The sequence below is a fragment of the Prionailurus viverrinus genome, chromosome C1 (assembly GCF_022837055.1).
Source record: "Prionailurus viverrinus isolate Anna chromosome C1, UM_Priviv_1.0, whole genome shotgun sequence".
In the NCBI taxonomy this organism is placed as follows: Eukaryota; Metazoa; Chordata; class Mammalia; order Carnivora; family Felidae; genus Prionailurus; species Prionailurus viverrinus.
The window spans coordinates 74,813,281-74,835,564 of NC_062568.1; the positions used below are offsets into that span (position 1 = coordinate 74,813,281).

The 22,284-nt window shown below is 40.0% G+C and overlaps 1 protein-coding gene across 1 annotated transcript in view; it reads left to right on the forward strand.

Annotated features, from left to right (window-relative positions):
- Positions 1 to 4,691: 4,691 nt before the first annotated feature.
- The window catches only part of NEB (nebulin), a 213,883-nt gene continuing 196,290 nt past the window's right edge, over positions 4,692 to 22,284 (forward strand). The window contains 8 exon segments of the mRNA XM_047871695.1: positions 4,692 to 4,814; positions 8,700 to 8,741; positions 10,405 to 10,626; positions 12,408 to 12,515; positions 12,992 to 13,096; positions 13,798 to 13,902; positions 14,578 to 14,682; positions 19,838 to 19,942. Of these exon segments, the coding sequence (XP_047727651.1) occupies positions 4,719 to 4,814; positions 8,700 to 8,741; positions 10,405 to 10,626; positions 12,408 to 12,515; positions 12,992 to 13,096; positions 13,798 to 13,902; positions 14,578 to 14,682; positions 19,838 to 19,942 (888 nt within the window). The 5' untranslated portion in view covers positions 4,692 to 4,718.

Sequence of the window (22,284 nt, forward strand, 5' to 3'; positions counted from 1 at the left end):
AAACACCTAGAACAGTGCTTGGTACATTGTATATACTCAATAAACATTAGTTAGATAAAGGAATGGGAATTTTTTTTTTAATTTTTTTTTAATGTTTATTTTTGAGACAGAGAGAGACAGAGCATGAATGGGGGAGGGTCACAGAGAGGGAGACACAGAATCAGAAGCAGGCTCCAGGCTCTAAGCTGTCAGCACAGAGCCCGACGTGGGGCTTGAACTCACGGACTGTGAGATCATGACCTGAGCCGAAGTCAGATGCTTAACCAACTGAGCCACCCAGGCGCCCCAGGGAATGGGAATTTGTATGTTATGATCTACATAATCCCCAGAATGACAGGGAAAGGGGATCAAGATGAGAACCCAGGGGGCGCCTGGGTGGCGCAGTCGGTTAAGCGTCCGACTTCAGCCAGGTCACGAATTCGCGGTCCGTGAGTTCGAGCCCCGCGTCGGGCTCTGGGCTGATGGCTCAGAGCCTGGAGCCTGTTTCCGATTCTGTGTCTCCCTCTCTCTCTGCCCCTCCCCCGTTCATGCTCTGTCTCTCTCTGTCCCAAAAATAAATAAACGTTGAAAAAAAAAAAAAATGAGAACCCAGGACCAGCTACAGAGGAAATTAGTGCAGGTTGAACAGAAGGCTCCCTGAAGTCTAGGATGAAATGGATACAATTATGGAATGTTACTTGAGGTCACTGAAAATACTGACGGCAGATTTAGACGTAAAGTTTGAAGTAGTTAGTGATCTCTCTCTAGAGTTGCGCTGGTCAACACCTCAGCCACCAACCACATGTGGCTAAGTTTAAATTAAAGAAAAAATATAACAACTCAGTTCTGCAGTGAGAGTCACATTTTGAATGTGAAGCTAGTGGCTACCATACTGGATGGGGCTGCGATAGGATGTTCCCATCATTGCAGAAAGTCCTATTGAATACTGCTTATCTAGAAGAAAGAATTAAGCCAAGGGAAAAGAAAGTGGGGAGAAATACCAATTCCCAGAAAAACTAACTCTTGTGCAGGAAAAGGAAAAGAATCATAATATATGGGGCTCCTTTATGAATAAGCTTTGCTAATCATGATAATATAAACATTGAATTCTGAATTCCGTAAGTAGAACTTAATTGGGAGGTTGCAGGGCTGAGAGGAGCCTTGTGTCTGGTAAGGGTGGGCGTTCGTGTGGAAGAGAGCTAAAGCTTCACCTTCCAAAGTGGAAACCTAACAGATAATGCTTCTGACCAAAACAAATCAGAAGAGAGCAATCTAGACACTTTGTTAAATGCGTAGAGAAAAATAACAAAAGATTCGGCTAAAAGAGTTAAAACGATTGTCTCCAGAGAGGGAAAAATAGAGGACCAGGGAACCGATTTAGGAATGAGCCTTGCAAAACTATGTGATTCTCAAATGATGTGCAGATATGATTGGATTAACATAATTAATAAAACAGAATAAACTGTAGGACAGTTACAGAATAAACTGTTACAATGCCACCTGCTCCATCAAGTCTCTTCTGGTCCGCAGTCATGATTCGTCTATACTCTGGTATTTAGGAATGCATCATATGAAAGTCTGCTCTTGGCACCTAACTGCACCATGCCTTGCTTTGCAGTCTATTATACAAGTTGATAGTCAAACTCCTATTGATTCATAAATTCTTAGACCAACTATCGCCTGATTTCATAAGCATCACAATATTTCAGTCTAATACAGAGTAAAGCATGAAGACTCCAATAAAATGTGTAAAAATATTGGGGTGCCTGGGTGGCTCAGTTGGTTGAGCGTCCGACTTCGGCTCAGGTCACGATCTCTCTGGCTGTGAGTTCAAGCCCCACATCAGGCTCTGTGCTGACAGGTCAGAGGCTGGAGCCTGATTTGGATTCTGTGTCTCCCTCTCTCTCTGCCCCTTCCTCACTCATGCTCTGTCTCTGTCTCTCTCTCTCTGTCAAAAATAAACGTTAAAAAAATTTTTTAATGCTAATAATAATTTAGAAATAATAATAGTTAACATCCATGGAGCACTTAGGATATGCAAGGCATACGATAAGAGCTTCCTACCAGTAAACCAGGGTGTCAATTTATTCTTCTTCCACAGAGGAGGCCATAGATAGGGCAGAAAAATAGAGCAGCTCTTCCATACCCAGGGGACATAGTTCCAGGTTAGCATTAGAATGTCTATGCTTTTTTTTTCTTTTTTACTTATATGATTTTGTGCTATGTGTTTTAAAAAATGGGCCTGTATTATTTTTCAATTTAACACCATCTTTTAAAACACATAACGAATAGTAAGTCAATTGTAGTTTACATCTGCTGGCGGAATGATCTCACGTTACACGCATGTCACTTGGTCATAGAACCTGTGAGAACATAGAAAACGAACAAGGTATAATCAGTTAAATGATAAAATGATGTGTCAATTTTATTTACCGCCATATGAATCACAGAAGGGGGAGGGGAGAGGTACATATGTTTGAAATGTGAGAATACTTACTAGCAGCTAAAAAAAAAAGCTATTACAATATGTTTAATCCCAAATCCATGTCAAGATACGAGTGAGCCACAGGGTTTTTGCCTTGGTACAGAGGAGTAGAGGGAGTTTAAATCTGTGAAAATTGTCTTTAGATAGAAAATTGTTAGGTAATTTTTACAAACTCAATGTCATACCTAAGAGAGCATTAGCTTCTCCTAGTAATTTACTGATTTTGATTTTACCTGCTATTGTGTTTGGAAATTGAACCCTTTTGTGCTTGCATTCACACTTTGCCTCTAGAAGCCACCTGACAAAAAGGAAAATCAGAAACCCAGTTACATATGAGAGAGGCTCTTCATTCCCAGCACCTGGCACTACTTAAGAAGGGAGAAGAAAATGAGTATGGTCTTGGCACCCCCCTCTGGTTTAGTAACAGAAAAATGATGGGGCCTATTCTCTCTAAATACACCCTGTGGTTATCTAGGGTCACATCAAATATTTTCACCTGTCATTTCATTTTATCACGACTTTAAACATTGTTTTGCCAACTTGTTGTTTCATGAATTTTATTCCTTTATTTCTTTCACATTGACTCCTGAAACTTACCTGTAGCTCACCTGGTGAGCTGTACAAAAGTGGACAAATGACGTGAAGAAAGCAGCTACAGAAGGGTCACAGCCCCTCCAAGGCATGCTTATTTTATCCTATTTTTTTTTTTTTTACGTGAATATGGTATTAAATAGGGTTGCAGGAAATGAGAGATTAAACCTAAATTTGAACTCCATATGCTGGAACTTAGGTAAAATTCCATTACATTTGAATAGTTCTAAGCAAGCAATTTGTTACCCTTTATCCTTTAGTGGAATTGATGAACAGGTGGTTTTTAGAAGATCACTCAGTATATTTAGCTTCTGAAATTCGAGCGACTCAGGGTCTGATTGGCTGCTGTTGCCACGTGATAATTGGGAGCCCAGGCACCAAGCTCGCTCTTGCCTGGGGTTCTCAGGAGGGGAGAGTTGGGAGAGGCTTTGCTGCTGAGGAAATTGATTTGATAGAGTAAAGGTAAGGCCAGTTTATGGCTTTTTCTGACATATTCTTTCTGGAGATGTTCTGCAGTTTCCATTAAGTATTTTCCAAAGTTTGGGGCCATAACTGGGGAAGTTAGTGATGAAAGTGTGACTGGAAGAGCTTGTGACCCTATTGCCCTACTCAGGCCCTACTTACATCTGCCATGTGGTGTGTGATTAGAGTCAAGTCCTCTACTAACCAACTTACTGCTTGACTGAGTTGGCTTTCTCGTCCAAACAGAAAAATTTTTTTAAATGTTTTGCCTTTGATTTTTTTTTTTCTAAATATATTAGGATGAAAAAGGATCTATGTTCTGCATTCCTATATTTATCCTGTTCTACTGGGCTTCATTTGCCTCAGAAGGAGTGGCAGTTTCGCCAGCTTAACAAAACCAGCCATGGCGGGGTATTGGTTTACATGGCAAATATCTTTGGGCGAAGGGACAGCTGCTCCAAGTCATCATCCACTTTTATCAGGAGAGTCCCACTCTCTGGCGTCAAACTAAGAAGGCCTTGGGAGATCCTTTCGTTAGTTCCTGAATTAGAAGCTTGGGCCAAAGACCCACAATCTTACATATACTTCAACCAGTGCTTTAAACGTTTCCTATTTTTCAGGTTTGAGGAAGAGCTACAGAAACAGAAGAGAAAAATCCATAGAAGCCAATGGTGTTCGGGGGGGGAAATAACCCCATTGCCTTGAGGTTTCTATTTGTTCTTCTAAAACGGTTGATTTGTTTTTCTGTGTTCTAATTTCAAGCGTAGGCTAGAATGCTACCATGTATTAGAGCGGCGTGGGGACCAAAAGCAGCCCTCTTAGAATTTTGATGCTGGGGGAAAATTCTAACTTCTGGGAGCCAAGCTGACCTCCCTCTCACTAACGCTTTTGCTTGAAAATGTCTTTCGGCAAATATTTAGAAATAGAAATACTCTGTTTCTTTGAATCCAAACCCTCTCGCTTTCTTCCCTCAACTTCCTTTTGCAAGTTTTACAATGAACTCAATTGATCCCGTAGCTAGAAGTACCAGTACTTACCACGTTCCTGAGGGAATCAAGAGAGAGTAATTTGAAGCCTCAGTTGTTTAGACCTGTATTTAAATATCTTGCTTAGCCTCCAAAAATCTATGGGTATGTAGGCTGGAGAAGTCTTAAATTCTGTTTTTGTAATGTTATGATTTCAGTCCTAGGGAGAGATTCTAATGTGTTTCTATTTTTCGGAATATGGCAAGTTTGTAGGGTGCCACTACTACTCTGGGAAAATGGCCGATGACGAAGAATATGAGGAGGTCGTGGAGGTAAGACTAAAACACCTGACTCTGACAGCCAAGTGTTTTATGTAGCGACAATCGAAGCTGTGTAGGTGAATTAATCACTTGAAAAATACATTGTCTATTATAACTTCACAAAGACTCATTATTAAAGCATCAGAAAGGAATATTTTATGTTCGGTTTCACTATAATTATGTGGGATTTAGAATTGAAAAGAAATATCACTGTTTCCCACTTGTGCTTTTCTTTAAACTCTCAGAAAAACATGGTGTGGGGGAAAGGTGGGTTTTAATTTGTCTTCTAAAACTCCTTCTTTCCCACCTGCCAACTCTCCTGATCAAAGGGACAGAGGAGATGAAGAGAAAGTTCTGAAAAGTGAACTCTATTTTTTAGTTTCTGCAGAGCAATAGGGAAAAAAGAGCTATTTGCTCTTTGCTTCAACCAGCTGATCCTCTATAGGGTGATATGGATTCAATGTTCAGAATAAGATATATGAGATTATACACATATGTGAAACTATATATATACATATATATATGTAAATGTGCACACATACCTGTAAATAGAAATTTGCCGTACTAGTGACATTTGGAACCAATCAGGATGTCAATCGGGGTCAGCTTTCTGACCAATCCTATTATATTTACCTAAGGGAACGAGACTAGCTTTTGCTTTTAAATTTTGGGGGGGGGGGGGGAGGAAAGCAAATACCGAAGTGGACATCTTAAAAAACTTCCTCTGGACATCTGACACATTTTACAAAGCTGGTAATTGTTTGTTTTATAAAAATTTTAAAATCACGTTATGGTTTTTCTTCACCAGCTCTTGCCTTCAGCTTTGCATTCTAGAAATAAAACCTAAAGGTTTAGGGGCTATAATCCATATAAATATATTGCCATTAAATCTGAAAGTGCTTGATACTTCATAATTATTGATGATCTAAACATATGAAAATCTCCGAGTGCCGATGATACTTGGAGGTAGTTTTGAAAATCTGTGCTTCTTCATCAGAATTAAATTAAGAGCTACCCAGAACCAAATTCCAAATTAAAGTTCCAAAATTTGTCTTTGGAAGATTATTTTAGCGGCCAGTTTATGTTTAGGTGAAGAAAAATTTGTTATTCTACAAATAAAATTGCTTTTATTATTGAAGGATCTAGGGGAAAAAACACAGAATGAATCTCCTACAGTAGAACTTTCCACCTCTCTGGCTTAAGTGCCAAAGGCTACATTCTCAGTGTTCAGTATTATCACTGGTGTTATTGTTTTACATATGTCCCTATGGATCAGAATAATGTCTATTAAAACATTGACACAATTATACATTAAATTGCCTTCCCTATGGTGGTAATACCAGTGATAATTTTTAGCCTCCAACTTAAAAAAAAAATCCCTTGTTTTTCTTAAAATAATTGTATTCATTGGTCACTGGAAGTTATCCTCAGTGCTAGACTTGATTGATTTAACTAGATGTCATAAAAACAGAGGGGACTATTTTTATTTTTAGGCATCTCATCCTTGCCATTTTGTTCCTAGTACTGCTTCTGGGTCTGACCAGCAGTTGCTAAATGGATAGATTTCCTGCCAGAGAGTGTTCAACCAAGGGCTCTCTGACCTCAGAAAAGATGCCATGAAGAACGGGATGGTGGCAAATTTGAGAAGATGGTCAGGGAAGAGTTCAAAAACAAGAGCTAGCTTTAAAAATATATCTTCTGGGGACCTTGGACATCTAAATAAAATTGTGCTATCCATCTCTACTCAAACTTAAACTTGGATTTGGGGCGCCTTGGTGGCTCAGTTGGTTAAGCGTCCGACTTCGGCTCAGGTCATGATCTCATGGTCCGTGGGTTCGAGCCCCACGTCGGGCTCTGTGCTGACAGCTCAGTGCCTAGAGCCTGCTTCGGATTCTGTGTCTCCCTCTCTCTCTGACCCTCCCCCGTTCACGCTCTGTCTCTCTCTGTCTCAAAAATAAATAAACATTAAAAAAAATTTTTTTAACTTGGATAGAAAGGACAAGAAGCAAGGATGTACTATCTAATTAGTGGCACAGCTCTAAAAAAAGTGAGATTTGGCATATATGTTAATGCCAACCATTTGGGTAACATTACTTTTTTTATAAGCTTTTTTCTGAGATACATTTACTAATGGTGAGAGCCCAGCAAAGGTAGAGTTGGATAGCTCCCAAAGATCTGCTTTTGCTTGGGGGCTCAGAAAATCCAAAATAGTTGTGAATCACTCATTTTAGTTTAAAATTTCTTCTCGAGTTACTGATGTTTTGTGTGGCCACAGGCATGGCTGCGTGTGGATCAGCATTAAACAGTATTCCCTAAAATGTCCAAATGATATTTCCCGTGTGACGAAGGCACAGGCATATAAAAGAGAAATTCTCTGTCCTTTCGGAGTTTGTGGTTTCTGTTGCTCTGTGTAAGGACACACTGATAGAATTAGATTTTAAACTAAAGAAATAGTACAGGAGCAAAGAAAGCCCAAGAGTAGGTGACATTAGGTAAATTTTCTCCTATCTTCCTGCAGACGAAATAGAGCCTGCGGCCTATTGACAATGGTTAAATAACTTGATAAGCGTTCACTGAACCAAGGGGCAAAAGAACAGAGGCCAACTGAGGGAAATTAAGAAGTCAGTGTTTTACCCTCTCCCTGAGTATGTTTTGGTGGCAGGGAAAAGAAAAAGGAAGCATAAAATGTTATACATTTTGTTGATTGAGAAAATGAGCCAAATGTTTCCCTTTTATCCCTTTCCTTTGTGCCTCGGCCTGAGGCTTTGCTTCTTGCTGGGTGAGGCTGGGGGAAAGATTCCACTCCCCTTACGCATCTGAAACAAAATGTCAGCCAGTTCCCATCAGCATCTATTTATTGTCAGTGATGTCAGAAGTAGAACAAAAGTAGGTTTGATTTCAGATCCAGGCTGCAGGCACCTCGCAGCCGTCAGCTACAAACTGCAGCCTAACTTTCCCACATCTTGTGCTGAGAAATCTTTCCATGTTTTCACTCTCCCCTTGTCATTTGTAAATTTTCATCTTTGCATCCTTTCAAGACCATTGTGCTATGAAAGGATACACCCCGCACTCTGGAAGAAACTTTCATTCCTTAGTAATCAGGAGGGTGTACGGATAATCGAGATGTGTATATGCTTTCGGGTCTATTATTTCCATGATACAATCCAGTTAAAAATGTTATTCACCTTGAGGTTTCTGTTTCGTTTTATCGTTAGTCACAAATAGTGAGTTATGGCAAGTTTTTTTTTTTCCTGCCCAACCCACATACTCAGGATATTGTTAGTATGTTTTTTCTGCAAATTCTGCCCTGGGTACTGTAAGAAAAAGTCTTACCTTGTCTCAAGTTAAATAACTGCCCCTAGGGGCGCCTGGGTGGCGCAGTCGGTTAAGCGTCCGACTTCAGCCAGGTCACGATCTCGCGGTCCGTGAGTTCGAGCCCCGCGTCGGGCTCTGGGCTGATGGCTCAGAGCCTGGAGCCTGTTTCCGATTCTGTGTCTCCCTCTCTCTCTGCCCCTCCCCCATTCATGCTCTGTCTCTCTCTGTCCCAAAAATAAATAAAAAACGTTGAAGGAAAAAAAAATTAAAAAAAAAAATTAAAAATAAATAAATAAATAAATAAATAAATAAATAACTGCCCCTAATAAATAATCAGCCTCAGACACCTTTCTCATCACCCTGCATCTCCTTGCCTTGTCTGGTAGCATTCACTTTAACTCCCCTGAAGTTTCACAAAGCTAAAATGGGTCCCAAAATGTGAAGACGCTCCCTTGTGTACTTGTTTCCCACAGATAGTGCACACTGGCTGAGCTAGTGAAATAATCCAGTGGTTCAGCTGAGGCAGAGGAGAGGTGATTTCTGCTTTGTTCTCATGATAATTCCTTTGTGCTCTATTTATAGTACTACACAGAAGAGACAGTCTATGAAGAGGTGCCAGGAGAGGTAAGACCCAACCTGTGTCTGCATGAACTGCATGCTGATTAAAGCAGGTAGAGCCTTCCCCTCTCACAGACCTCCAGGGCTACAGGAGCTGGCAAAGGGAGATTCTGAGAAGAATCCCTCACCTATGTGTGCCCAGCAGCAGATGATACAAGAATGAATGCTACTTGTTTGACAGAATACGTCCCTGTTCTTGCTATTGAACGTATCCAAAGTGATTGGGGATCATTCCCCCATTGTTCGTGTAGTATTTTTGGTGTAGGTGGTGCTCATTAAAGCAATATCAATGGCCATCACCACTCTGTGACAAGGCAATCACATAGCCTTGGACATACGATTTGCATGGGAACCAGCTGTTTTATTATATAGAGTTGTAACTTGTGGGGCACCGTTTCTGCCAACAGGGACAAGCACTGTGAAGCCTATGTCCCTGATGATGCAGTGAAGTGCCACTTAGATTTTAGCACATTAGGAATTCTAAGAAAGCCATTCCCATAGATATTCCAAGGTGGAACTTTTTTTCTAAGGTGAAATCCCTCACTCACGCTTTATTTTCTGAAAAGAGCAGTTTTTCTTGATCGTGACAAACAGGGATGGCTATCCCTGGAGCCTGCTCCAAGAGCCTGTGATTGCATGAAACCTAACATTTGTAGATTCTGTGAACTGGTTCATTTCTCACCATCAACCGTACGTCAGTAATAATAGGCAGAAAGCCACCTATTAGCAATGATCTGACAACACTAGGGGAAGTTGTCGTAGAGGTACAATTTCCTTGTTACTTAAGTTTCTCTTCATCATTTGGTACAGATGATATTAGCTGTGAAGGAAATCATGCTGTGAGATGGATTGAAGACTTGTCTGCTTACCTTCTTTTCTTACATCCAGTATTTTTAACCTTGGACCACACCCAAACTTTGGGCCTTAGTTTCTTCCACTATACAGCCTGTTGTAAGAAACAGTCATTTCCCACCTACCGCATGCATAGGACTGTTGTAAGGATAATTACCCCCTTATGTTGTCATCGTTATCCTTGTCCACCTAAGCATTTATTGGTGTAAATGGCACTCCGATTCAGATTAATTAACTGACTAAGCCAAAAGAATGGTAATCACTTGTAATACTGATGTGATTCATTCTTTAGAATTCATTATTCTTTGTGTTAGACTGCAGGGGAGAATGCCTAAAGACCTGGGGAACAAGCAACCAACTTCTTCTTAGACTCATTTGCAAGTGAATATAAAATCAAGAATTTGAGCTTTATTTGATCATCTTCATCTTTTGTTCTTTGATCTCACGTTTGCTTTTACTTTACCTAGACGATTTAAGATTTTAAATGGTTAAGAATACTGTATTTCTGATTTTCATCCAACCTTAAGGGGTTTGGGTTCTTTTCTACAAATGGAATGTTAAGGCCCTGTAGCAAATTACTAAGGAGTAAACTTTTTGTTCCACGCCATCTTGGACAGTCAGCATTCAGATTTATGTAACGTGATGTACCTTCATATGGACCGAGTGTATGATTTCCTGCTTTGACTGGCTTTAAATATGTAGGAATAACACTAGGAATGTAAGTCTGACTCGAGGTCAGAATAATGTGTATATACAAGATGGTGATATCACGGTTTTTACTTACATAACAATGTTGAACTGCATGTCACATTTTCAGACAATAACAAAAGTCTATGAAACTACGACAACAAGGACAATCACATCTGACTATGAGCAATCAGAAACTTCCAAACCGGCACTGGTACAGCCAGTATCGGCACAGCCGGTACCAGCCAAGCCAATGGAGAGGAAGAGGGTTATCCGGAAGAAATTGGATTCTTCTAAGTTCATGACGCCCTACATTGTACACAGTCAGAAAATGCAGGATCTCTTTAGCCCTGTAAGTTTCAAACCATTTCTGCTAATCTGGCTTTATTAGTGAGAAATTACTGATCTCTACCAACTCTGTTTTGGATGCTAGCTGGATTTTGTTTCTCAACCTCCTATGAGATAACAACTTATTCTGCAGAAATATAAGCTCTTGTGACTCTTTAATTTTCCTTTCCTCTAATTCATTTGCACCATTGCAGTATCAGGGAAAACATCCTTTCTGAAATTATTCCCACAAAATAAGCAGAAGGCCAATCGTACAGCATTTATTGGTATTTAATCACAATTTGTTAACCAATCTAGAATAATGAAGTCCTGAATATATTCAGTTGAAGTCAGTTCAAAGAAGCTAAATAACATCTAATTAAAACTATGCCTGAGCAGGATGCCCCTAAAGTAGACTAGTTAACAATATGTAAAACGATCTTTAAGAGTTGTATAGCGAAGAATGTGTAGTTCAGAACACCAGGATCAGAGTAAGAACTCCTCTGAAATGAGGATTGGAATGTTCGACTATACCCCAGAACAGTGGATTTTAACTGTGGCCGCACATTGGGATCCTCTAGGAGGTTTAGAATTATGGATACCCAGGCTGTTCGGGTTTTATCCGCGGTTGGGACCTGTGCATAAAGATTTTTAAAAGCGGCCCAGGTGGCTCTAATGTGCAGCCTTAGTCCAGAATCACTGCTGTTGAAGGTCCCTGGTCCTTAACTTTCCATGTACGGTTAGACTGTAACAAGTTACATTGACTGGAAGCAGATTGGATCTCATTTATTGATTGCCCTTGTGGGCTGAGGTCTCACTAGGTGGCATAGCCTCCAGCAGCTGTAAAAAAACGAAAAGCAGCTCAGGGGAACATTGGATTATATAGGACTAAATGCTTATGTCAAAAGCATCCTGTTGCGATTGGTCAGTAAATATTTATGTCTGGTTTAGCGTTAACTCCTGGGGACTATTTGGTAAATTTCTAGTTCAGAGTCTCGAATGATCTAAAACCTAGTTTTCTAAGACTTTGATCTGTAAAAACAAGATTATTTTGCCTCCTTTTTCCTTGCGGTATTCAGCAAAAATAGAAAATTTTTTGTCAGTTTGTTGCCATAAAGTCTCAAATTCTGACACTAATATCCTAGAACTTCTGCTAGCTTGAAGAAAATGTTGTCGAAGGTTTATAGTATTTTTTAAATGGTTACTGATAAAATCAAGAGTATAATTTAGATTGCTGACTACATTCAAGAGTACTATTGAAGCATTAATAATGATAAATTATACACGTTGTTATTAAAGTGAGAACTCTGTATATTTAGCAGAAATAACAAAATTGCATTCCTTTTCAAAATACTCCATAATTCAGACTTTCCATTAATTCAGCTGGTGTCTCAGCTATCTGAACCACTGAGATTGAACTCCTGAATGGAATATTTTTGCATTGTATTAGCAATCAAATCTTTTCAGATAATTTCTATATTTGCTAAAATTATTGAGGTTCTGGCTTTTTATGTGTGCATTTATGTGTGCAATAAAAACATTGAGAGAATCATTTTAGGGCATTTCCAAGACAATAGTCTGTAATAAAATTTCTACTGTCTCAAATATCCAACTGTGTTTAGGAAGAGCAATTAACAAATCTATTTTAGTTTTTGCTGAGAATCAGGGTAGGGGACAAAAGCTGTTGTAACTGATAATTGTTAGAATTTGCAGGATTTTTAAAAATGTATTGGGGATAAATACATTGCCTGAAATTTCTGCTGCTGTCTTATCAGGTTTTAGGCTAATATCTGATACTCTTTTCAGAATAAATACAAGGAGAAGTATGAGAAAGCTAAAGGACAGCCATACGCCATCACATCCGATACCCCAGAACTTCGTCGAATCAAGAAAGTACAAGATCAACTCAGTGAGGTGGGCTGCATTGCTAAAAGAAAGGAGACAGACATGTCAAAAACATGCCCATCACTGGGAATTGAGGGCTTTAATTGGTGTAGAGAAAATGAGCAGTCGAATTGCTGTGAGCCAGTCCAGAAATCTAGAGGAAGTATTGGCTATAGATTATGTTGCTCTAAATGTGAACCCCAAGAGACCTCTAAAAGCTTGGCTTAGCAAGTTAGCTTAAGAGATACGAGCTGGTAAATTTGAATTCACTGTGGTCTTCCATGTAGGAGAGCAGGGAGGCTGAAATTCAGCCAGGAAAGCAGATATGCAATAAATGCAGGGACTCTGCAGATTTTTGGAGATCACGGTTTTCTACCTAAAATGTGGAAAGTCTGCTTTGTGGTGCAGACGTTGAGTCATTGGGTTAATGCCCTTGTGTTAGAAGATACCCTTTAGTATACTCACATGTGCATGCCTGTCATGAACTCTGTATATTATTTCTGCAGGTTAAGTATCGAATGGATGGCGATGTTGCTAAAACTATCTGTCACGTAGACGAAAAAGCAAAGGACATTGAACATGCAAAGAAAGTGTCGCAGCAAGTCAGTAAGGTGAGGTCATGTTATGGATGGCTGGGATGCTAAGTAGCACGTAGATTACCTCTACCTGGCCTTAGAGGAGAAAACTGGACAGGCCTGATCCTGCTCACCAGTCTCACTTAAATCCAGGGACCCCATGAGCTCTGGTATCCACACATGTCAGGAAGGCTGCACAGATGACTGAAGTGGCCATAGGACCTATGGTGGATTGGAGAGCATATGCCCTGCAACTCAGCTCCAGGCAGCTGCTATACAGAGTGCAGTCCTGATGTCCCCAAAGTCTCTGATTTATTTTTAAAGAGGCTAGGGAACTTTATTTTTATGAGAAATGCTCAAATTTCAAATGTAGGCAACTAATTAAAAACATTTAAAAAATAACACGTAAGTCAAAAGAAACACGTTTACTATCCAAATCGAGCCAATGACCAGTAAGATTGCAGCCTTTAAAAGGAATCTATAGAGAATCATAATCATGATTTAGTTAAAAAAAAAAATCAGACTTTTCAAGTAAAAGCTTACTAATGCAGGAAAAGTATTATGGGATGTTGACATGGTCAATGTTTTCACAATTGATGCTAGTAAAACAAAGGCACAAGGGCAGCCTCTTGTGTGAGGACACTTTGATAATGAAAGACTTCACAACACTGTGTTCTCTAAACCCTCATGCCCTTGGGGGAGACATCAACCACACGTCCTCTGCTCTTTCTGTCTAGGTTTTATACAAGCAGAACTGGGAAGACACCAAGGATAAGTACCTGCTTCCCCCTGATGCCCCTGAACTTGTCCAGGCAGTTAAGAACACAGCCATGTTCAGTAAGGTAAGAGCTTCTGCTCTGTTGTGACTTCTGTCTTCCTATGTCCTTCCAATGTGTAATTTAGAGGAATACCCAGTACTTTTGATAATCGGGAATGCAGTTCCTCAGTCTTTTTGTGAGTATCCTTGAGCCATGCAGGTTGCAGGGGTAGGTGTTGGCAAGGAGGAACTGAGAAGAAAGCTGTGCAGTAGAGGAGAGGAGAGGGTCCTGGTGGGAGCCTGAGCAACCCTGATGAAGGAACACATGGGGAGAACGAAGATGCACCATGGAACTGGCTCTGAGAGACCCACAAAGTATAGACCCTGAGCTACACTTTGGGTATTTCTGGCCATCACTCTTACTCAATGTTTATTTTCTGACAGAAACTATGCTAAGTGCCTCCCGGCTCCTTACACTTGGATTAGTACTTGTTGCAGGAAGCAGGTGAAGTCCCAGAGAAGAAACCAAACCAGACACATTTACTCTTCTGAAAATAAGATTTGCCAGGAAAGCAGGACGAGCTATTAATAAATATGACTCTGACTGGGTGGAAAGGGGCAGGTTATCTGTGGATTCTATTTACCTTTGATCTCACCTTGCCCTTGGCTCTTTTTGCTATTGATGGATGAATTCAAAATTGTATATTTCTTGTAAGTGTGAGCTCACTTTCTCATAACTTTTCACTCTTTCCTGATTTAGAAACTGTACACTGAAGACTGGGAAGCTGACAAGAGCTTGTTTTACCCATACAATGATAGTCCAGAGCTGAGGAGGGTTGCCCAAGCCCAGAAAGCCCTCAGTGATGTAAGTAAAATACAGTCAACCTCATTGGCAGGGTGGAATCAGAAGACCTCAGATTGTCTTCTGGCCACATGTTCATTGCAGTTCTTCTTTCGAAAAGACTAAATGTCATTATTGCAGATGAATACATCTAGGATCATTATAATTTATGATGTCTACTTAAATTGGATTTTATAACTTATATTAGATATAATTTAGTCCAATCTTGTTTTTTCATAGGTGAAGAACCTGAGTCTAAGACCACATAGGTCATTAGTGGCAAAGCCCAGATTAGAGGCCTGGTCTTGTGATCTCAAGACCAGTGTTCTTTCCACTGCAGCATGTGCCCTCTGTCCCCTTGGCTGGAGTTGAAGTTTTTCTGTGACATTACAGGGGCATTTTTAAAAACCTATTGAGATCATAGCCACTTTCCCAAACATATTAAGTGAAAAATGTTATTGAAGTATCCTAATTATGAAGTCTGAGTTGTGGTCTGTCCCCGTTTTTCTACGTGGACTGACATACTTGTCCAAACATGTTTGTGTAGTTCGCAAAAAGCTCTTGCCATTGGGTGTACATGGAGGATATTTCAGAGTTAGTAAAAACTCAGCAGTCTCCTGGCCAGAATTTTAGTATTTTAGACCTTGAAAACAGGTTATTAGAGGAACTAAAGAGCCTAATAGTTTTAGTCCTTAGGTTGAAAGCAGTGGCAGCAGCAGAGAGCCCCACTTGATTCTAGCACTTTCCCTTGTTTTGAGGTTCTTTATTTCTTCACCCCTGGATTTGTTAGCTGCCGTATTGAAAAGACTACTACTCTAGTCTTCAGGAGAGCACCGTTTTATTATTTAACAAGTTGTTTTTCATTCAGTTGTCAACTAATTCCCCGGAACCTCTTACATTCACTGTGAATGTAAGTCAGTTGAAATTTTCAACAAGTCAGTTGAAAATTACTGTGATTTACTTCCAGTGGATCTTAGGATCCTATCTTGCCCTGTACTGGAATTATGCATATTCATTTGATGGCATCTCCAGCTTTTGAGGTCTAATTTTTTATTGCCTCTCACTTGATATCATTTGCAAATTTAGTGGACATATTTCTATCTCCATTTGCATATAATTGGTTAAAATATAGCATAGAAATACTCCTATCTTTCCATAGAGTAAGTTAGCAACTAATGAAGCCATAACAAAAATTTAAGGCCGTCTAGTACACAGTACCCATTTTGATGTGTAGGGACCTCTTGCTTCTCTTTTAACTTAGCTTTCCGGTTCTGTATCTCATAAATCTACAATACTGTTGTGTAACCTTTATCAAGTGATCAATAGTTATGTGTTGAGGGACGCCTGGGTGGCTCAGTCGGTTAAGCGGCCGACTTCGGCTCAGGTCATGATCTCGCGGTCCGTGAGTTCGAGCCCCGCGTCAGGCTCTGTGCTGATAGCTCAGAGCCTGGAGCCTGTTTCAGATTCTGTGTCTCCCTCTCTCTGACCCTCCCCCGTTCATGCTCTGTCTCTGTCTCAAAAATAAATAACGTTAATAGTTATGTGTTGAAAGTCCATTATGCATGCATACCTAGCAGGATAGAAAAGTATAAGAAGTTTTCATATCCTTTCCCTTGAGAATTTATAATTAGGCTGATAACATGAAAGTGTTATATATTAAATAACATGAAAATTTTAAAATTTTTTTTAATTTTATATTTTTATATTTATATAGAAAGCAAATTCTATAGTCTAATACTTGCTGAAAGACAGGGCACATGCAAGCAGTTAGCAAAGGCCATGTGGAAGTGGTAATCCAAAGGGAATGGGCAGTGATGAACAGGAAAGGCTTTTCAAGTAGAGCGAGCACTTGAACAAAGGGACAGAAGTGAAATGAGTCTAGAGAGGGCAAAGAAGGTGAATGCTGTGTGTGCCTAGTTAGGAGACCATGTTTAAGAAACTGGCAGCAGGACCTTGAAAATCAAGCAAAATAGCTTTGACATGATATGTATTCAATAAGAGATATCATATGGTTTTGGTGGGGAAAACAATATGCTAAAAGCAAATGGAAAAATTTTACAGACAATACAGTGCATTGAGACTAGAAAAATTGTGATAATTTTAAGAAGGCTATTTTAAGTAATACAGAAGGATTGAAGGGATGACCGGGACAAAGGAGAAGAAGAACGGAATCTGAAAGTAGTAAGTATTGTAAAAGTGTTAAGGACATTGGATATTGGAGACGAAAGAAACAAAGGAGCCATAGAGGAGTTAATGTGAAAGACTGGTAGTTTGGGTATATAGGGGTACAAGTGGTAAATATGCATTCGTGGAAAGAGAAATGGAGTTGAGACAATGGAACATTCAGATCAAGACATTTTATAGATAATTAGAAATTTCATACTGTTGCATAGGTGTGAGAGTAGGAAAGAGATTAACATTTGAGAGTCATCAGAATAAAAGTGACAGCTGCAGGCGTGACCATGTATGAGGGAGGCAGAACAGTGTATGGCCAAGGGCAGAGTTTTGGAGGACACCACACTTAGGACATCTGGAAAGGAGCCAGCCACAAACAGAGAAGTTGAAGGACAACCAGGAACTGCCATGTCATGTAAGCCTAGGAAGAGATTTCCAAGAAGACAATCTCCAAATGTCTCTCTTTACCCATAAAATGGAGAGATGAAGGGACACCTCATGCCACTCTAGTGCTATGGACTTTGAACAGTTAAAGTTGGCCACATATTTTGAGATCTCTCAGTAGAGTACATAATGGAGAATATATAATAATGAAGTAAAATCTTCCCATTCTTAGAAAAACTTGGCAGTTAAGGTATGGCTTTTATTTTTTATTTTTTATGTTTTGCAGATTATGCACTGAGTATCAGATTACCAACATGCCTATGAATAATGTCAGTACCATAAACTTCTACAGTTATTGGGCACAGAACCCTAAGCAAACTGTTGTTCACAGAACATACGACTGGATAGGCATGTAGATTTCAGACTAAGGGCTTGGATTCAGAGGCTTTCTCTCCCTCTCCTGCACCTTCTTCCAGTTTCTCTGAACCCTACTTACTATGTTTTTCTTGTTATCTAAGCAGAGACAAAATACTTTGCAAACCCCAAGAGAGTCCTTAAGCTGACCAGAGTGCAGAATTCTAACTATACAGAATTCTGAATAAGGTTCCTGAGAAGTTAGGACTTCCAGATCTGATTTCTCTGAAAATTCTTGACAGAATGTCATAGTTAGTAAGCATTTTTCTTGATAGGATGTTGCATACTCTCTGAGGACTTAGCCAGCCATGGAAAATACCAATTGCCCTATGCCTAAAATAAAGTCTTCACTACTTAACAACAACAACAACAAAAAAGATTGAGCAGTAGAATTAATATAAGTACATTTTAAAATTGCTCTTTTGTATCCCTGTTGATTTAATGTTCATAAAAGCTTTTGTTATAGGCAGTAGGTAGACATTATTAAGCTAAGACATAGCTAGACTTGGTTAAACCATGAAGGAGATGACTGGGACCTTGGAACTATCCAACCTCTTTATGTCGTAAATAAGAATACTGCCACATGGAAGGAGAAATAATTTGTAGAAGTCTCACAAGTGAGTAGGAGAAGAGTTGGGATGATAAATCTCCTTTTGTGATTCCCCCAATGTCCACAGTGTGTAAAACACACATTCAGAAATCAATCATTGAACCTTCACTCTAGTCAGTCTCCGTGCAAGCCACAAGTGTTCACAGATGAGCAGGTATGTTTTCCATCATCCCAGAGCTCATAGTCCAAGGTGGGACAGATGTGTAAGCAACCAATCACAGTGTCATCTGATAATTCCTTTAAAGAAAGTAAGGGCCAAGTTGAGTGAGATCCCAGGAAAAGGTCCTCAGGTTAGGGAGGGGAGACTGTGATGTGGAGAATGAGCAGCAGCTTGCAGGCACATGGGGAGAGTGTGGAGCTGGGGCATTCCAGGGAAAAGGGAACAGCAGGTACAAGGTTCAGAGGCATAAGAGGTTTTTGTGGGTCTGGGGACCTACAAATAGTTCTTGTGGGGGCATAATACAAATAGTTCTTGTGGGGGACCTACAAATAGCATTGTGGGGGCAGGGCTCAAGATTGGTGGAAGAAAAGGTCTAAGTAGTCAGTAGTGGAGGAAAAAAGGAGGGAAAGAGTGAAGGGGCTGCATGATTAATAGACATGATACTTATTTTAAGACAAGAGAGGCCTTTCACAGGCTGAAAGGAACTAATGAAGAGGGAGCAGTTGAAGCTGTCAAGAAAGAGAAGGGGCAATGGATGCATCTAGGTCCAGAGGGCTATTGGAGGGATCAGCTGTCTGAGTACAGGACTCCTGCCCTACAGGGGTTGATTCTCTGAACCATGCAGCAGGTGGGAGGGAGGGATGAGTACAGGGAAAGCTAAGCATATGTATAGCCTCCCTTTACTCTATGAGAGAGGAAGCTGAGAGTTGACTGGGGGCCTAAGGACATTCTTGGGGTTTTACACTAGCCACTGAAAGTAGAGACTGACCAGAGATGCATAATGGGGTTTTCAAGCTTCATTGAAGGCAAAGTGGCAATTGGATACCATAAACTCAGAGTATCGGGCACAGAGCCCCAAGCAAGCTGTTGTTCGTAAGCACATATCACTAGGTAGGCACCCTGACTTCAAGCTAAGGGCTTAGGTTCAAGAGGCCCCCTCTCCCACTTCTGTACCTTCTTCAGTAGCCCTTTTAATCATGCTTATCACATTATCATTATCCAATCAATAGAGTTGTGTGATTTTCTTCAGTGTCACTCATCATCCTGGATATAAGATTAGAAGAAGTGTGTAGTTGAGTTGATCCAGAGCTAGGGGTATGGTAGCTGATGTAAAGACAAGAGATTGGGAGTTGAGGATGCCAGTTAACAGAATAATTTCAACTGCAAATCATGGCATGGATACAAATGGAAGGAAACAGATCTAGGATTAATAATCTTGAAGAGGGAAGACTTAACGAAATAGGAATTGCTGGTAATACTGAGAGCAAGGGCGTGTAGCATCTGCAAGGATAAGTTACTGTTACGTGATAGACTGAAGTTTAAGACTTCAAATACAGATGAATACATAGTCTTTTTCAAAATTGCCAACAAATGGAACATGGGAAATAGAATAATTTTCTGTGGCTCATGAGCGTCCCTGTCTTTTATTTTGTCAGATCGCCTACAAAAAAGGTCATGCTGAACAGCAATCTCAATTCACATCTCTGCCGGATCCTCCAGATATAGAGTTTGCAAAGAAAGTGACCAATCAAGTGAGCAAGGTAAGTACATAGGACTGGCCTCCCTTGAAAACTCTGACTTAATAATCTCAAACATCAGAGAAAGTAAGTAAGGGGGATTTAAAGACCCAATGCCAACACTGTGAGGGTGTTTTTGCAATATGACTCTGAAAAGTCGGCGGCAAAAACATTACATCCATGAACATCATGGAACCATGTTAATAAATGTTTAGCCAGCTTAATGGCTCCGTGATGAGGAAATGTGAAAGCCGCATTTTGAAAACAGAACCTGTGCCCTGATGTCATTTAACATTTTGACTTGCAGGAGTGATACTAACAAAGAACTGAGTCCCCGCACGTTTTCTTTGGAGGATCTGATTGTTTTAATTGAGTGTACAGTTTTATAGCTATCAGTCAGACATGGAGAAAATAAGAATGCATGCGTGATCTCTCAGACATAGCCATTAGTTTGACAGCCATGGGCAGTGCACCTCATAACTTTTAAAGCCCAGGCAAACAGCTTAGTCTGTCTATATTTAGGCTGGTAAGCTAGCTCTGAGGAATGCAGGCCTGACAGAGAATGCAGAGAGACAGATGTCCAACTGGTGACCAGACCCATGCTAAACTCCTATTTTAAATTGGTTCAAATCAGGCCACTTTCTCCTGGGATACTGCTGATTTTAAATACTTTTTTCTTGGCCCTCTGTGGAGTTGAGTCCCAGTTTGGTCTTCTGCTTGAATTTTGATGGAACCTCAAGGTTTCCATTTTGTTTAGGTATTTTGCGGGAAAGGATGTCTCTAGTGAAGAAGAAGGAAGAAAAGTTATGGATGATAAAGTCTGTTCAATGATGTTTTTAGTGTCTGATATTGCAGACTACTAACTGTATAATCAGAGGCTATTTGGAGAATCTGCTAAGTACAGTAACTTTTCACTAATAGGAATGCCATGACCCTGACATTTGCCCAGGGCTAAGCGGAAATGAACTTTAGAACTGTCCATAAAGAGCCGGCCTACTGAAAGTGTTGATATTTAAATAAGATTGGGAAACAAGGGTGATGGAAAACAAGGGTGATGGACCTTTTTTTGAAGAAAAAGAAAAAGCTCCTTTCAAGTGGTTATTTGTAAAGAAAAATTTATTTTTAATTTTTATTTAAAACATATTTTAAAAGCTATCTTACTATTGCAACACGCTTTTACCTTGAGTGTGCAGTGTGGGTACTTGAATGTGATAAAAAATAAATCACTTTCACACTGCTCCAGTCTCCACTAATTTAGACACACCAGTCTAGAAGTGCACTTGTCAATATAGTAGCCATCATCCACATGTGACTATTGAGCATTTGAAATGTGATTGTATAAACTGAGGGTCTTCTCTGTGTGAAATATACACTGGGAACACTTAGTATGACCAAATGAATGTAAAATAGCTCATTCATTATTTTTATACTGATTACAGGTTGAAATAATATTTTTGGACCTATTTGTTAAGTAAAAATATATTATTAAAATTAATTTCCCACCTGTTCCTTTTTACGTTTTAAAAATTGGCTACTAGAAAATCTAAAATTACACTGGCAGCTTGCATTATATGCCTGTTGGACTGTGCCACTCCAGCCGGATATGGTGGCATCATTAGACACTTGAAAACCTCACCGGGGCTGGATTTGCCCTTGTGGAATAACAAGGCCAAGGGAGAATGGGGGAGGATGAAAGTCACCGTATTTGGCTGTTTATCCCAGTCTTCCCCAAATACCAAGTTCTTAATGGCTGCTGTGTATTCAAAATAACACTCACTTTAGGAAGAAATGCTTGTGATCTGTAGCAGTCCATCCAACAACAAACCATCCAATAAGAGAGGAGTGGGGCTGCAGGTGGAGGAGAAAGAGGTGATTTTGCTGTGGGACCTACCTCTTTTCTCTTGAAGTATTCCCCATGGTCATGGGCTCTGATGCATGTTTCAGTATCATCATTTCCTTTTTTTCCAAAATAGATTAAATCTCCTTATGTACTCACTCTTATGTATTTAAATTCAGCATTTCCTTGTCTGTGTCTCCCAATACATCCCTTTGTCTTATAGCCTTTATTTCATACATTAATATAATGATCGTATATCTGTAACGATTTATATTGCTTATATATTGATTATATTCTGTTTACCAGCTTTCCTTACTGTACCTGTCAGAATCAATTCTCTTTGTCTTTGGCCAAAGGCACCAGCTCCAATACCAGCACTCATCCTGGCTCAGCTGCATTTTGTAGCCCTAACACAGACGGACAGGCAGGCAGGGTTGTTCATTAAGCAAGCCTTCCAGGTGAGGACACTGTGCACACTACAGCCAGCTGAAAGTGGGGTCCTGAATGCAACATTGGGAAGTCCCTTTAG